Source organism: Gallus gallus, chromosome 20 (assembly GCF_016699485.2).
Source record: "Gallus gallus isolate bGalGal1 chromosome 20, bGalGal1.mat.broiler.GRCg7b, whole genome shotgun sequence".
NCBI classification, from domain to species: domain Eukaryota; kingdom Metazoa; phylum Chordata; class Aves; order Galliformes; family Phasianidae; genus Gallus; species Gallus gallus.
The window spans coordinates 7944219-7961650 of NC_052551.1; the positions used below are offsets into that span (position 1 = coordinate 7944219).

A 17432-nucleotide genomic window follows, 5' to 3' on the forward strand; every position below is an offset into this window, starting at 1 on the left:
GCTGAAACTCCCTCTTGCAGCAAATAGCCAAAAATCTGCTACATTTCTCCAATTATGTAACTGCAAAAATTACATTTTATCACATAAAGATGGTTGGCAAGTTCCTCTTTCATACCTTGTGGCAAGGTGAAGTTAATTCCGCACTGCACAAATCTGGTCGGTTGGCAATGGGGTTTCTCCAGAGCTGACTCCATTTTAAGTTCTCCCCTGCTGAGATGGAATGTGCTTCTGGTCACTTAAAAGCCTTTGACACTTGCAGAAATCCCATGCGTCCCTTAGATGGCGAAAAGCATAGAAATTAAATGCTGTTTGATTAAGGCTGTGATCTGAGAAAATTAAATTCTGCCTTCAGTTATTGGAATGTCTCGTGGCCACTGCACCGTCCTTGTATGTTTGGTCATGGAAAGGGCCCTCGTTACCCTGGCAAAGGTCTCTTCTACAGCTGGGACCTTCGAGGATTACAGAAAATCCTTCTTGGTCTGCTCCTTCCCATATCATATTAATAAATACAGGCTTTACCTTTCATACTTTGTATATATCGAAACACTTCTGGAGCTGTTCCTTAGCAAAACACCTTCTCCTCCCATGGCTGACACGCAGTGTTTGTTTCCATGATGATAACGATTGCTTTTTGTAGTTTCACCTGGACAGACGGTGACGCTGCTCTGGGAGATCCGATTAAGGCTGATAGCCCCAATACAGGAAGGAAAACTCCTGCACATCACAGAGAACACTCACAGTGGCACTCTGCCAGCCCGGCTTTTCTGCCATCTCGCTTATCAGCAGTTTCTTAGTTCATCATGAAGCTGTTTGTTCCTCACTTCCCCGGGTTTTTTTTTTCTTTATCTTGTCTGAAGCCTTCCGAGCAGGCAGTGCATTGAGTTGTACAGGTCGTTACTCCCCAGAGCAGCAAGCTCTGCACACAATTGAAGCCAAACCACAAAAGTTGCAGACATCGTCATCAAAAGCTCAGATTCCCCGCAGACACTTCCCATTGCAAACCTGTGGCTGTCGATGTAGCCATCGGTATTTCTCTGGGATCTATCTGCTTCTTATCCCCCAAGTGTTGCACCCCAGGGTGCTGCAAACATCAGCAGGCTCCATGGTGAGCACCGCGCTGCCTTTATCTGGTGGCCTTTCTTATGTAAGAGTACACATGGCTTCACTCAGATCCATTAGTGCAGTGTTTAATTAAACAGAAATCTTTCTTTTGTATTTATCTAGTACATCTACAGATAAACATTAGGATCATTAGCTTCTAAAAAACTGCCAAAGTGCCTTGCTTCCAAAGTATAACATTTTATCCTCCATTAATCCTAGCTCTTGTTCAGTGAGTGATTTGTAACATTCAAGTGGTTGTAGCTATGTTGCATTTGATAAGTTATCCCCAAAGTTATTATCATATTTTGCTCTATTCTTGCATGATTTTGTCCATCGGGTTCAGTGTGGGTTGTATCCCTTTTTCTCCTCCAAGACGGAGTGCAACCACGAAGCGTTGAATCGATGCAGATTTCCATTCCTCGTGCGTTATGTCTTTGATGTTATTAATGTATACATACAGAACAAGATCAAATCTTGTTCGCGTTCAGACATCATTGTTTCATGTCATGGAGCGTTCTCCCACTCACAGGATGAGCTTTGGACTGTTTTTTCCCACAGCACTGCAGATCTCCTCCTTTGCACCTGCTTTCACACAGGAGCTGACATTCTCCTTCCCAGCTGGGCCTGCAGGTTGGCTCAAGGATCAGCTGTGCTGCAGGGACTGCCAGATCACTGCTGTACAAAGCGACCCTAGAACTGCTGCTTTAACAGTGTGGTTGCCATATTTCTGTGGGTTTGGGGGTCAGAGTTTGTGGAAGAGAGGACTGGTGGGGGCAGGTGGGACTCTTTGCTGTGTGTCCTGTGGCACTCGGTTGCCAGGGCCAATCCCACAGACAGAACATAGTGACCCATGTTTCTCTCAGGTGTAGTTCTCATGATGGTCTTCCAGTTGTGCCCCCACTAACTTACCCAGCCCAGCTGGTCACACCTGGGTATTTGTCACAGTACCTGGGAGAGCAGAGCCCTCTTAAAAGCCAGGGAAGCAAAGCCAGAGCTGTCTTTGACAGAATCCCCATCAGTATTTCCAGCTTCACAACCAAACCAAGTTTCTTTTCCAGCAATTCTGCTACATTCTCTCTCAGCAAATCGACACAACGTGACCCCACCCATACTGTGTAAAACAGCTCTTACGGGAAATACAACAGGGAACATCTCGCATTAATCTCTTTGCAGTTATTTGACTGTTTTCCACTCACCTTTCATTCTGCCAAATTTAATTAAATCAGCTGCTTTTCCAGCTATAACCTATTCCTCCAGTATTTGGATGTTCCTTTCAATTCATAGGGGTGAAGGCATCTATGATACGCAGCTAGCAAGAACTTAGCTGAGCTGCTTCCTTAAAAGTGGTGGAATAATTCTCAGCAGTGAATGATGAATGGCACCAAACGTGTTTATTTTATCCAGGCCATGCAGAGTCGACACCATACAGATTCTCAAGGTTCGACTCCTGACTGCCACCCTTCTGCCATGTCTAAATAGACAGGAGTAGAGAAAATGGTTTGAGTATATTGCATTGAATATATATGGGGTCATTTTAATTGATGCATTGATAGGATTTGGAAAAACCTCAGAATTAAGGGGTTTGGCTATAGCAGCAGTGCCACGAGTGTGGAATTTTGAGCCTGTCTGCACAAAAAAAAAAATGAGACCAAGTATAAATTATGAGCAATATTATGAATATTTGTTGACCTGCACTGATCTTCTTGATGATCTTTTTCATGCTTCCAGCCCAAGAGAGCTTAAAGAAGGCAGTTTTACCTGGATTGTGAGAGGCTTTTCTTCCTCTTTTTAACCAAGCCAGATAGACCAGAAAACAAATCAGGCTGATAAAAACAGAAGTCAGGCTTACAAGGAAAGCAGCTGTAACAGCTAAATGGCTTAAAGCAGAGAAAGTAGGAAAACAGCATGTGGGACTAATGATGGGTGGTTTTCAGGTTTCAGAATACATTAAGGCATTCTCCCTGTTTATTAAATTGCTCTGGCAGCGTTTGACAGTAAAGGTTTTGTGGTTTATAAAAGTGCAATGGACATAACGAGGATTCTTTTTCCCGTAAGCCTGGCCTTTGGGTAACCACCAAGACGATACACACTGCAGGAAGGATTTGGTTTTGTGCAAGTCCAAAGAAGGTCATTTGTTTCTTTCCTTGGATTGCTGCTTGCTTTCCCATCCCTGTGGTCAGCCTGGGGTTTTGGGGTTTTTTTTTCCCCTCTCTCAACTCTCGCTCCTTTTGTCAAGAAGTGGCAGACACAAACCACAAACAGCATCAGTTGAACACTGGCACATTTTCCAAAGGGCACCTCTCAGCAGTGACAGTCACTCTGTGACCACCTGGACACTGAACTATTGCTTGTCTCTTCCTGTCCAAGAGAAGCTGGATGTAATTTCATGGTTTTACAAGAATTGCCTCAACCAAAGGATTGAAGGTTTATTCCTCAGGATTCCTTTTAAGTGCTTTGCAGGATGACCTGACATCTGCGGGGCAGAAAGCCTGCAGAACATTGACGTGAATGGAAAGCAGTGTCTGAGTTGCTTCTTGTTGATGCTGAAGTCCAAAGGAACACTCCCACAGTGGTGCATGGATGCTTCCCTCCAGCAGAAGGGCGCTGCGATGGGTCCTTCTGCATCTCTCCTCCTTGCGGAGCCCAACTGCTCTGCAGACGGAAGGATTTTACTCTCACGATATCTCTGTGAGATAAGAAAGTGTTTTCACTTCGTTTTGAAGTGTTATTTTCAATTTCTTGGAGGCACAGAAAAATTAAATGACCCACTAAAGGTCGGCGGGGGAGTGTTTGGGAAAATGCAAAAGGAACCCGTGCTGCAGCCCGCAGCTTTAATCACAGCCCACCTCTTTTTTGGCACCAACTCAGTGGCAGCAGTCATAATCAAAATGCATTATCCAAGATATTCGTCATCTCTCCTTATTTTTTTAATGAAGTTTATGTGTAGCTCCTACCAGCTCACTGTCACCCCCTCGCATGGCTATCAGTGCCGACAATCAGCAGCATGTAATTTATTTTTCCTTATTCTTCTCCTGCTTCCTTGCGGTCTTGTGTCTGATCTGTAGTTTTGATCACTGAAGAATGAGATATAACCCATTTCTAATGATTGTGTGATTCTAATTTACGCATTAAATAAGAACTATATGAGAAGCTCATTTACTCACAGTCTTCCTATTCAGGAAATTCAATACTGTCCAAGGACTACAGATATTCTTACAGTGGGTTTGCTGATAACAATTTTGGTAATAATTCTGATAATAATTTTCAGGTAAGTCTGTAGTGCCTGAATAGCTTCAATAGACTCAGCCCGGGTGCCTTTATGGAACTGCTTGAGGCATGGAAATGGATTAGGTCCATCAGTGGCAACATCAGTAAATAAAACATTTCAAGACTGAAAAAAAAAATGTTACGGAACAGTGGGTACTTCTTCTGCTGTTATTGTTGTTTTCATACTTATCTTCTGAAAACAGCCCAGTCCCTATTTTCTATTTGCTCCAGGCTTGGTGTCTAATTTTCCAAGGCTGAGTGAAAAAAAAGAAAATAATCCCAACAAATGTTATGTCCATATTATAAAACCTTTCAAAACTGGAAAATAATGTCACAATCTTCAAAAATAGTGGTACAGTTTAGATTCTGAGTGAACTCCAAAGAATTAGATTGATTTTAAAGCAGTTTTTCAGATAGGATAAAAGAATTGGGTGAGTTGTGGTTTTCCTGCATTCAGGTTCTGACGTTCTGCTGTGGTCAAATATCAGATAAAAAGCTTGTGACCTCTTGTCATCCTCACCTTTTGCAGCTCCAAATCTAGAATTCGTGTGGGGTTAAACAGAGCCTGCGTTGGTACTAATGTGGGATACAGCACGCGCCATTGCCTTATGGGTGGACCAGCTGAGGTCAGAGCATGGCAAACCCTCTGCACCATGCATCTAGGTCTGTTGACCTTTTGGTGGATGCAGTTTCTAATAGGTCCTTCTCCTTGGCCAGGAGTGGCTGCGTTCCTGTTCTTAATGTGTTCCACCACCGTGGGGTTTCAGCCTGGGTGTTTTCCAAAGCTTTGAGATCCCAGGCTCAGTGCCTGGTCCACAAGGAAGAAATATCACTCAAAAATAAAAACGAAAAAGAGTGAAGTATAACTCAGATGAATCACACTCAAAACTATCTCTGTTCTTCTAGTAGAGTCTTTCCCATGCACAGTATTGCTAGCGCAAAATATCAAGAAAATAAGGAAAATGGTCCACTGGGACCACCACTCTGTGTTGCCATTTTCAGTTATGCAGATGTCCCATGCTGCAGTTCCTTGTTGTTTTGGTGCTTTTTAGTGTTTGGAGTTGATATTTCCAAGCTTTTCTTGGTATCCCTGACAACTAGCAGGTCGCTTTCAGAGCGATTCACTTTCAGATTCACTTGATAACAGCACTCCTGGAGCTGGCTCTTCATCAGGATCACAACTCCCACAGTAACACAGGGGAGGTGAGCAATTCCATCCACCTCACATCTCTCCTGGCCCGGGGCTGTGGATGCAGGAGGGGGGCGGTGACCGTCAGGGCAGTGCTGTACCTGAGGTGTGCTTAGGGAGAGGTTCTGCTCTCACTTCCCACCACCTGAGGAGCACAAAAAGAGCAGCCAGGGGCAGCAGGAGCTGCACTGCTTGGTCTGACGCTGCTGGGAGGCCAAGCAGAGCAAACTCCTGGAGGGTCATCCAGCTCTCTGTGATTTTATAACCTCGCTGTGATCGTGCTTCTTTCCGGTAACCTAAACACTTCCTTCTGCTTTTGTATGAAAGCAAAGGGGCTATTGCTGGCTGCTGTATGCACTACCAGGTGTTGTTTTGCTTTTTCAAGCAGCCACATGGAAAAGAAAATAGCTGCTGAGCTGGAACAGGGCACATTTGCACTTAAAACTCAACACTCACCCTGGGCCAAGCTGAAGGGATTTGTTGTGTGACTGCTGGTTTTGAGTGGGCTGAACAAACCTGCAAACTGCAGATTTCTTCTCAGAAAGAGCGGTGATGCAGTGGCACAGCTGCCCAGGGGGTGGTGGGGTCACCATCCCTGGAGGTATTCCAGAGCCATGGAGATGTGGCACTGAGGGACGTGGTCACAGCAGGATCGATTGGGGTTGGACTTGGGGATCTTAGTGGTCTTTTCCAACCTTAATGAGTCCATGATTCTGTGATATTATAATACTGTCTTAAAGTGCAGCAGAGAAGAGAGGAAGCAGGGGGTGGTGAAGGTGTGAGATCCCAAGGTTATGGGGCCCAGGTGCTAAGAGGAAATGACTTAAAGAAAACTTAAACTTTCAGTTGCTAACCACGCTGCTGGTTGAAAGCTGCTTGTTAAGGGTCAGTTGTCTCTATACGTGCCATGCCAAGTGAAAATCCAGAGGTTAGCTTGTGGCCTCTGGACCTTGGTCCTTTGCCTTGACCTGCATGTCAGAAGGCTGGATGTTTCTCATCGATACCTTTTTAAGGGAGGAAACTTAACTGAATTAGCACACCACCATTTCCAGGAGAGTAAGCTTTGGCATCACTAGACTAAGACCAAGGACCATCCCAGCTTGCTGACAGCTTATAGAACTCAGAACACCCAGATGCTCATGGTCAGGGAGTGCTGTGCCACGCTGGGAAGAAAAGCAAGCACAGTCTCAGCCAAACAGAGAAGATAAACCTGTCCCTTGTGGTTGTGCAACATCAAGTGGCCCATTTTAGAAGTGGGACCCTCTGTCCCCGTCCTGGTAACATGGAACACCTCTGAGGGTGGCTAGACCTGTATAGAGTGATGTTGGGATGAAGCAAAGTGCATCATTTTAGCTTGGAGTGCGTATTAAGACTTGTGGGTTTTGAAGTCTGCTGAGGGTGCTGCATACATGCCACAGTGTTGTGCTGTATGTGAGAAAAGAAAAGGTCAAGTGCCTTCAAAGGCTTGGCTCGAACTGGACACCAAAACGGAGCTGCAGATGGTGTCAGCAAAGCTGCCTCCTCTGAGCCCCCAGCATAGGGGCTACTTCTGGAAACCTGCCTTTATATTTAACCATAGGGAGTGTTGCAGATGCTTTTAATGTTCTGCCCGTGAGCTTTGTTTAAATGATGGCTCATTCGATCTTTTTTGGATAAAGCACTTCTGCTGGAGTCATGTGACTGTCTGGGGTATTTCTTTTCAAATTGACTTTCCCAGCTGTGGTGCAGTATTTATTACTGTGTTCGCAAGCTACTGTCGTATACCAAGGAAGTGAACATCAAAATTTCACCAGCACATGAAGAAATGATTTAGAAAGGAAGCCAGAGGAGTATTGCGTGTTCCTCTCATTGGCATTGCAAAAGGCAGGGGAGATGGAAAAGTGTATAAAGAAGAGGTAAGGGTAGCCATGAGAGGAAATAGGGCTTTTTTTCCTACTTCGGGTTTTCTGTCTCCTTCACCAAGAGATTCCTTCTCAATAAATCCCACTGCAACATCCCGGTAACCTTATTTACTTCAGACAGGATGCTAAATTTAGTGAGTCATGCGTTTACCAGGAAGTGGTAATTAATTGGACAATATTTGTACAGAGCTTTGAAAATGCAGGTCCTAATTTTGCAAACCCTTTGTCCGTAATGAAGATTAATTTAATCACATAATTACCACGTTTCTGGACTTTGGCATCCACAGTTACCCAGCACGTGTATGATTTATATTAATTGCATGAGTAATCCAGGAGCAGCCATATTCCTAAAATTATTGGGCACGCACATGTGAAAGTTGGGTTGGCAGATAGCACTTTGTTGCTATGATTGCATTTAAAAACTATTTTGCTCTTTAGATGTCTCTGTATATGGTTTGTTCACAGCCTGTCTCAGTAGTGCTGTGTGTGTGCCCAGGGCGCGAGGCAGCATCTGCGGGGCTGTCTGGCACCCCAATGGGCAGAGCCAGAGCAAAGCTGTGCTTGGAGGGAGCAACTCTTCCCTTCTCTGTGCCTTTGTAAGTGCTGGTCTGGTGATACAGATCAGTGTGAAGTCTGAGACCATCATCATACAGAAATCTTGTGAAAGGGGTGGGGTTTGGTGGGCTTTTTTATCTTCAAAAGTTGTGTGAACATAGAGAATACAGAGATAACTGGTTTCTGCTTTAGCTCAATTTGTCGTAATTTCTACCCAGACCCAAAAGGCTTTATTCCTGATTTAATATACTCTTTTGAACATCTTTTGCTCCCCAGACCTTGTGTTAGACAGTTGCTCCAGCATCCCACAGCTTTAGAGGTGAAGGACCTACTAATTTCCAGCCTAAATTTATTCATAGCCAGCTTACACCCATTTGTTCTTGTGTCAACATTGTCCTTTAGTTTAAATTGCTCTTTTGCCTTCCCAGTGTTTATCCTCCTGAGGTATTTATAGACAGCAATCATATCTGCTAGCAGCCTTCATTTGCTAGACCAAACAATCGAGGCTCTTCTGGGCTCTTCTCTGGTGATGGGCTCTTCACTCCCAGCACCTGGTCGGGTCCAGGCTGCTCATACAAGTGACCTGGATTATGCACAGCATCCAGATGAACCCTCAGAGCTTGGCCCAAGGAGTGAATGTCGCTGTATCTGCAGGGCCTACACTGCACTCAATGCATGTGCCAATGGCATTTATCCCTGCTGCACAACGAGGGGTCAGGAATGGGCCCATCCTCCATGCTCACATCCCCTCAACCAGCTGTCCACAGGGTTTTGGTCCCTTGCTGCATTCTGTTCTGTTTGGTAATGTTAAATCTCTTCTCATTTCTGTTATTTGATTCTCCTTTGCCTCTCCTAACAAGGCACTCCTAACGTTTTAACCAAGCCCTTTAACCACCTTAACCAATTGTCCAGCTGATTCCCAACCTCTGAAATTTAGCTGATGTATTTCTGTGTATCAGATGATTGACAGGGGAGCAGACAGATTAGATCTGCTGCAATTGCTTAAATTATTCTTTCCTTCATAATTTTTTTCCTTCAAAAGCTCTTCTTAGTTTTTAGGTCAGACTAAAAGCTCCACACTTATCAAGATCAGCTATTTTTTTTCCTTGATTTATGTAGAAGTAGCACATTTACTTTCCTCTAGCATAAAGATTTGCTAGATTTATTAAAAATACCAGCCACTGGGCCTTTCAGTGACTTCAGTGGGCTGGGTTTTTAGTCTACTCCTTCAGGGCAGATGCTCATATCTTTGGTTCCACAGCATCACCATCAGAGCAAGAATACAGAAACTATTTCACTTCTCTGGGTTAAGGCCATTTGGTGAAACCCCCATGCTGTATTTTTTATCCTGTTCTATTTAAAATGTCACTTCTGCAAAGGAAGAGAAGATCAGAATTATTCTGTGTGATCAAAACCCCATCAAGAAAATGTCTCATATGCTAGGGGGCATGAGACTGCCTATTTTTTTAATAGTCACAACAATAATACTAACAGTAGGACAACAAACTGAGATGCCCCTGGAGATGTGGTGACAAATTGGAAAGACATGTTGAAATTGAAATTGATTGAATAGTTCAATAAAATCAGCTTAATGCACAAAAGCAAAAAGGTTAGCTACAGAAAAACAAAAAAAATCAGTGATTTCTTATCTGCTGGGACCAATCTCACTGAAGATTGAATTAGTTATAAATTTAAACTAGGTGCTTGAGTGTGCCACCCTTATCTGCCCACAGCAGAGGCATTTGGATGAAAACGGGTATGGATGGCAACTGAGTGCCCTAAAGGGCTGACAAATCTCAGCCTACTTTCAGTTCCATGTTTTTGTGTTTGACACAACTTCACATGCCAACATCTTTCTCCAGGTCAGATCACTCTTCTGCTCCAAACACAGTTTCCGTGTCTTCAGCTGATGGAAATGAGCGCAGCTTTGGCATAGCTTGCAGCAGTTGGCCTCTGGCTGGGTCCCCACTGCTGCAGCTGACACCAACCCTGGGACAGAGCACCTATCCAGTGCTTTCCTTCCTTCTGCCCATCCATATGAGGCAGCTCTTGGGGGCTGCTGCATTTGTACCTTACTCAGTTCTGGGCGTTTTCATTTTTGCTTTGTATTCTCTTGATCGATGCCATCTCTCTTTTAGGTTTCTTTAAAGTGGTGTTCTGATTTTGTTCTGGATATTTTATTAGCACTGTGCTGTGATGCTAGTGAAAAGGATTTAGTTAAAAAAGTTTGATTGTAAATTTGAGATTAATAAGACAGATTCATTCGTAGGACATTTCAGCCTTACAGTTACCGGTGCTTTAGAAGTGGAGTAATGAATTGCAACATTTGCAAGAGGAAAAAACAAGGGCTAGAGTTTCTCCTTCTTGTTTTATTATGGGTAGCACGAAAAAATGGAAGTGCATTTCCATAAAATATTCCAGTTGTAAGGTGCTGATGAATTCTTATGTGTGATGTCTTGTCAATTTAGCAGATTAATATCTGTCAATTAAAAGTGCTAGGATCAAGATAAAGCTAGAATTCAGAAGAATTACAGAACTAAAGCAGTTACAGCAGCTCGTGAATGTTGGTCTGGGAGCAAGCAGACCTAACTGACCTAATTTTCACCATGTGAAATTTCAAAGAGCATCTGACATTTTGCACAAGCTGTAACATCAGCAAAGGAAAAGGGCAGCCCCGGAGTAGCAGAACCAGACTCCAGCAGCAGGCAGCTATCCAGCACACAGCCACTCTGGGTGGCTCTCTTCTCCCATTAGAGTCCCTCCAGGTGGCTTTGAACAAAGCTTTTCTGGTGTAACACCATGATTCCGTATCCACACCCTTTGTGCTCTCCATTGCTCTGCCGGAACCACTTGGTCCCTGTGTCCCAACTCACATGGGAACAGGAGGTTATTTCCCAGGAGGTTATTCCGCATCTCTGGGGGTATTTAAGAGACGTGGCATTGAGGGGTCATGGTTAGTGGTGGGACTCAGTCACTGTAGTGGAAATGCTGAGTCACAGCCTGGAGCTCCATCACTGGAGCAGTGATGGAGCACCTGGTGGGAAGGCAGGGCCAGCCCAGGGAAGCTCAGCTGCATGCAATGTACCTGAGTGACTGGAAGGGCTGAAGCCAGGATCCACCCCTTCCCAGACCTCATTTAAGGGTTGGCAGTGGAGGTGAGAGCTTCTTGCTAAAGATCCCTGCCTGCTGGGGCCTTCTGAAGGTTAGCAGCTCTTTTTTTTCACTTCTGCATCTGTGGCTGCTGCATTTGGTCTCATTCTCATTTGCTGTAGCCAAGTACCTTGCCACCCTTCTATCATCATCCCACTATAGTATTACAGTCAGTCAGGCTAAGGCTTGGACTGGGTGATCTTGACAGTCTGTTCCAACCCCTGTGATTCTATGATTAAGTGCTGTACATGTCCTGAGCATGATGTGGGTAGCTTGGCAAGATGGTTTGCTCTGCAAGGTTTTTTCATTCTCCAAAGTAATGGAGAATTTTTAACAAAGATTTTGTTACAAATTGGAACAAGGAAGATATTTTAAGTGTCAAAAGGCATTGAACTGTGTGAGCAGAACCAGCTGGAGTGCCACGAGGCAATGTTGCTGTCAGTTTGGGGATTATTAATGTGTTTGGTGATGTTTTCAATGAGAAAAAAAAAAAAATCAGCCAAGTTTTTCCTGGTTTTCAGAAGACACAAACTAATGTTGCTGAAAATGTTTAGAAATTAACAAAAATGTCTGTCTCAGCCAAGGATTTCTGTCTATAAGATCTTTTATTTTCCTATAAAACAGGAGATAACCACCAATCCATGCTGAAATCACTTCAAAAATGCAACGGAAAAATCTATGTTTTCTTACAAGCATTTTAAGTCCAACTAACTTTGTAGTCAGCCTTAAGAATGAACTTATATATGGAAAATAAACCAAGGCATTTTGCAGGATACCTTTTTTCATTCTCTTCTGTTGTTTTTTGTTTCTTTTCCTCTCCAGAAAGTTCAGCAGTATATGGTCATCGTTCAAGCCACAGATATGGAAGGCAATCTTAACTATGGTCTCTCAAACACAGCGACTGCGATCATTACGGTGACAGATGTGAATGACAACCCCCCTGAATTCACGACCAGCACTGTAAGTAGCAGCACAGCAGCACTCAGACACAGCGTGGTTGTGATGTGGGGATCTTTGTGCCGGTCGGCTCTCTGTGCTGGTTTGGCAGATAGGACAAACTTGATCAATCTGTAGAACAAAGATTTTTAAAGGGGGACTGGGAAGGCAAAAGATGGGAAAATGGAAAATAACAAATGATCTGTGAGGTAGCAAAACTTATTTGGTGACCAGTTTCAGTGAGGTACTAAAGGAGCTGAAATAATGTGGCAAACAGAGGATGTCTGATTGCCCCAAAGAGGATACAGTTGTTTCACAGCAATTGGCTGTAGACATCTTGGAGTTATTATTACTTATGAGTGAAATCCGGAGCTGTAAGAGATATTTTGGGTTTAGTAGCCTGGATACAGTGTCAAAGAAGTAGTAAATACTCTAAATGGTAACAGTTATCCAGGAAATTTGTGTTACACTGATAGCTTTAACAGATGTATTTGTGTGCGCTGGCAGTAAGTGTGTAGACATTCTTCACTACATCTGCTTTTAATCAATTTAAGATGTTACTTCTATTAGTACAGTATTTCTCTGTTCCGTTCTCATGTGCTCCAAGTCTTTATTACTCGGGAGAAAGAGGAAAAATAAAGAGATTGCAAATGACAAATTTGAGCCGATTAAGATAAAATTGAAAAGGCAGAGGGAGACATAATGTGTTCTTGTTCTTTCCAGCCTTAGTAATCCATAGAGGTGCAGCATCCAAAACAAGCATAATAACCGCTAAGGAGTATAGAGATCTACATGGTAATAAATAAGAAAACACTGTGTAGCTGCTGTCTATATTCATATCATCGTAAACCAGGAGGAGCAAATGATTTGTCTAGAACTGATACCAGATCACGGAGAATACAGGAAGTCAAAACTGCATTGTGCTCATGTCACTGAATGTTCTTTCAGGAATGTGTTTATTATTTATATTATTCTGAATTTTCATTCCGCCTTACAAGATATGCAAATATTTATTCATGTAGTGCTGGAGTTCCTCCTCGGTTACACCCTTACAGACTGTGAATCCCAGGGAGTCGTGTGAAGCCCCATCAGTGCTGCCGTGGGCCGTGCTGGCGGTGGGATCCTGCCCTCATCTCACCACAGGGACCCCAGCGGTCCCTTCCAGCCCCTACAATTCTGTGATTCTGTATCCTGAGCTCTTGGGCACAGCGTGCTCATCTCTCAGGCACTGAAAGTGACTGTGTTGTGAATTCTCAGAAGGGCAGCACGAGATTTCTCCTGAGTCAGAAGTGGGCCACCAGCCTGCAGCCTGTGTTGCTGTTCCAGCCGGTAGAGCTTGGGATTTACAACAACACAAGTGCTTCCTATCCGTCATAGTGAACACACTGAGCTCTGTAGTGTAAAGCTGTCATTAAATATCTCCTTATGTATGATACATATGGTTGTGGGGAGCCACAAAAAAATGTGCTGCAAAGCTTGAGCCACGTGTTCCTTTCTCCTGCCAGCATGGGATTGTTTTCCCTGGGAAGGCTTTTAGGGGCTGACTTACAGAGTATGACAACTCCCGGGCAGTGGGACTTCCAATACAACCATACCTGTGCCCCAGCTTTCTAATATTTGGCAGGGAGGTCATTCTACCAGGTGAATAGCTCTTTAACCTTCATTTCAGTGAAAAAGGAATGACATCTAGTGGCCACATCATTTAAGCACAAGTTGTTCCAGATGACCCAAGTTGCCTGGTCCTTGGCCTCAGAAGAAAGATAGGAGAAGTCTCTCATAGTGCCTTCTGCAGAGCTTCACCCCATCAGGCTGTGGTCCATATCTGAACTAATCAGTCATCTTAAAATGAAGCTGAACCTCCTTACTGTCTTCACATAGTCTGATCTGCTTTTTAACATATCTAAAAAAAAAAAAAAAGGCAGAAATCTCTTTCCAGGAAATCTACGGCTCTCGGAGGGTAAGAAAGCCCATGGTCTGCTTTAAGACTGGAGACTGTTTGGAGAGAGATGGTATATTTTTATTTAAAGTACTCCTGTATTGAAATGACCTAATAGCTGAAATAGCTGTTTGCTCTTCGGAGCTGCCAGCTGAAAGGAACTGGGGTGACTGTGTTCAGCCCTGAAGCACAGGAGGGCCAACCCTATAGTGCTCCTAAATTACCTGTTATCCAACCAGGGGGGTTGAACTTAATCATTTCTGGATAAGAACATTGCTTGGGAGGACTTTGCAGCGTGCTGGTGTCACAGCTCATGTATTCAGCAGCAGGACTTAGTACTGCTGTGTAAAACTTAATAATGGGACAAGAGAGGAAAACGCAGCCCCTGTGATGGTCAGGAAATTGGGATCATGGCAGTACTTGGGCATAGAGTGGGTTGGGGCTGAGGTGGAAGTCCAGACACAAGGAGGGCATGGGTTGCCCAGGTGATTTGGTTTAGGTGATCTGAAAGCCAGGTGGGCTGTGGTCACAGTGCAGTGCTGGAGGAGAAGTGAAAAAGGAGCTGTAGGATCACACAGAAGATGCTTAAATGTACAAATTGAAGATACCTGGTTAAAACTCCAAAACGAGTGTTTGCTTATGTGAAAGTGCATTAATGCATTTTTCACATCCTTTACTACATCAGCTGAAAGTCCAGGAGAAGATCCCACACAATAACAGGAGAAGAAGATTCTCTGTATTCTCATATGAAGGATTTTGATGTTAGAAAGTGGAGGAAAAAAAAAATCAGAATCCCTGAGGGAGATATTTCTGAATTGAAATGTGCTGCTAACGCTGAGCCCAGCAGCCCCATCAGCAGTGTCACAGCCAGCTCTGGCCAGCATGCCTAGGACTACCAGCATCAAACTGTGACGTGCTGGGGCACAGCAAGGATGAGGTGACCTCCCTGAGTCCTTTCCAGCTCTGGTTTTTATGAGGGTGAATGCATCCTCAATCTGCAATGCTGTTTGGCCATGCTGAGAAGCATCAGAGAGCAGCTAACGGGGGGAAATATCTCATGAGATACTGCCTCAGTGGGAACCAGATCTGTGCTAGAAGAGCGGAGTATCCTATGATGCTGTAAACATCACAGACAGCTATTTTGGTCAATTTTAATGATTTAGTGCAGGTCTGTGACCCAGGGAACGCTCTTCTGAGTAGTTAAGGGACTTCAGCAGCCGGCTCTTTGTGTTGTGCTCTTCATGTGACATTGCTGTTTGCAAAAATAAATGGAGGGATTCAGTTCTTCCCTCTGCCACAGAGCAGCAGTAGGAGTTCTCTGCGACGTGCCTGACCAGCCTGCTGCTGTGGGCTGTGGAATGCCTTGGAAAAGTTTCATCCGCCATGCCCAAGCTTTCCATTTGGAGAGATTAGCTGTGCTAATTCATTCCTGTGGCATTCTTGGTGGGTTTGCACCTGCCTAATCATCAGCTGGCATGACGTGGTCATTTTGGTGAAATTTTAGCTGGACTTTGCATTGCATCAAGACCTTGTGGGAAGTTTCTCTGGGGAACTCGCTCCAACTGCTACAAGATACCTGCTACTAGCTGTATCAGTGTGCCATCCATTATGCAGTGTCCTGCTGCTCGTAGCAGGGTTGTGTTCTCTGACGCTTCGTAATGGTGTGGAAATTCCTCTGCCACTCTTCGAATATTTATCTCCTGCGTGCAGGCAAGTTGCATTTTTTCCACATTAGTACAGATCTGTGACGGAGCCCCTGGGCAGATGTTCACCTCAGATACAGAGGAGGCACACTGAAATTAGTGTTGGTGTTCCAAAGATTAAGTGTCAGCTGAGACAGAACAGTGCTGGATACTCTCAGGTGAAATTTTACGCAAGATGGAGGCATTTTTTGGCTCATGGAAGGAATGCCTTTAATGCTCCTGTCAAGCTGGATGCCCTTTCCAGCCTGACCCGCTGCACCAATAATCTCCATCCGAGGGTTTCCACTTCATCTAAGGAAATGCATAATCAGAGGGGAGGAGAAGTAAAAGAAACCCATGCCTACACTTGACTCTTACAAAGTCTATTTTTATCGTATTCAATCAGGAACAATCAGGCACAGAGAGGAGACGCAGATGAATTTGCATGATCAGACTTCTGTGTCTTAAATGTTAATTAAAAGTTATTTTAAATTTGCCTACTGTGCAGAACTTGTTTTTATAGTGGCCCGTGTAAGGGAAATATTATTTCACAGGGCTGAAGTGCTTGTAATTAGTTGAGCTTGTGGATTTTGGGGAAAACCTGGCTGGCAATCAACCTCTCCTTTAAAAAAAAAAAAAAAAGAAAGAAAAAAAAAGGGAAAAAAAGAAACTGGGCTATTCAAGTTCTTTAAGCTCCTGAGCCTTAGGAGGTCTTATTTAAAGCTACTTTAAAATTTGCCCTTTGGCACAGCTTTGAGAATCTCCTCTTCCGAGGCTGAACCCAGTGGAGCATATTTTAAAGCGTCGGCTCCAGAACTGCCTCTGCTTCCCCTCCACCTCGGGCTCATCTCCTGTTGGGAACAGCTCTGAAGGTTTAGGAGCAGAGTGTCGAGCGGTGCTGAGCCCTGTGGGCTGGGAAGGGCCAGAGCTGGCTGTGAAAGCAGAAGAGCCGATGATGCTTGTCTGCTAGCAGAAGGGGATGTGTTGCTGGATGAGGTTAATCTGTTTGCAAAGTGGATTTGGCTAATCAGTGGAGGAACAAGCACTTGTGAGTGCATCGGGAGCAGCAGTCCTTGATAGTTCTTAACTGGGCTGTTTAATTACTGGCACAGATCTCGGAGCCTGGCTCACCCAGGATGGGGTCGGTCAGCAATGAGCTTGGTGCACCATGGGCAAATTGACACAGGCAGAGTCCCAGGCTAAAGGAGTTCTGGTTTTGGCACTGCACTGTCAAGAATTGCTGACCTTTGTCTCTGCAGGTGTTTTGGCTCCTTGGAGCCCTGTGGAAAATGCTAATGAACCCACTCTGGAAAGTGATTTGAAATTTGAAGCAGGTTCTCAGTGTGTTGCAGGTGTGCTTCACCATAAATAGTTCTTCCTTCTCCCATCTTGATGTTTCCACTCCATTTTCTCTCATCTCCACCCTGATACGCCATTTTGTGAAGCTAAACCTCCGGCCCCTTTTTGCACTACAGCTTTCCATTTCAGTGGTTATCTCAGTGACTGCTGTGTGCCAGGCTCTGCTCAGATGTCTTTCTTTTGACCAGAGCTGTGTGTTGTCATCCAGATGTCTTGAACAGGAGTCCCCCTGCTCTGCAAACTTTCTAAAATTCCAGAAGAGCAAACAAGTGCAAGCCAAAATTCTATCCTTTCTTGTGTGTGCATTTGTGCTCACGTTAATGCTGAAGTCAAAATACAGCCATGCATCGACCAGT

General features: G+C 44.3%; 1 protein-coding gene across 2 annotated transcripts in view; it reads left to right on the top strand.

Annotated features, from left to right (window-relative positions):
- CDH4 (cadherin 4) overlaps positions 1-17432 on the top strand; it is a 417253-nt gene that overhangs the window by 365668 nt on the left and 34153 nt on the right. For both annotated transcript variants that reach the window (NM_001004391.2, XM_040650680.2), the window contains one exon: positions 11986-12123. In NM_001004391.2, coding sequence (NP_001004391.1) covers positions 11986-12123 — 138 coding nt within the window. The remainder of the gene's footprint in view (positions 1-11985; positions 12124-17432) is intronic.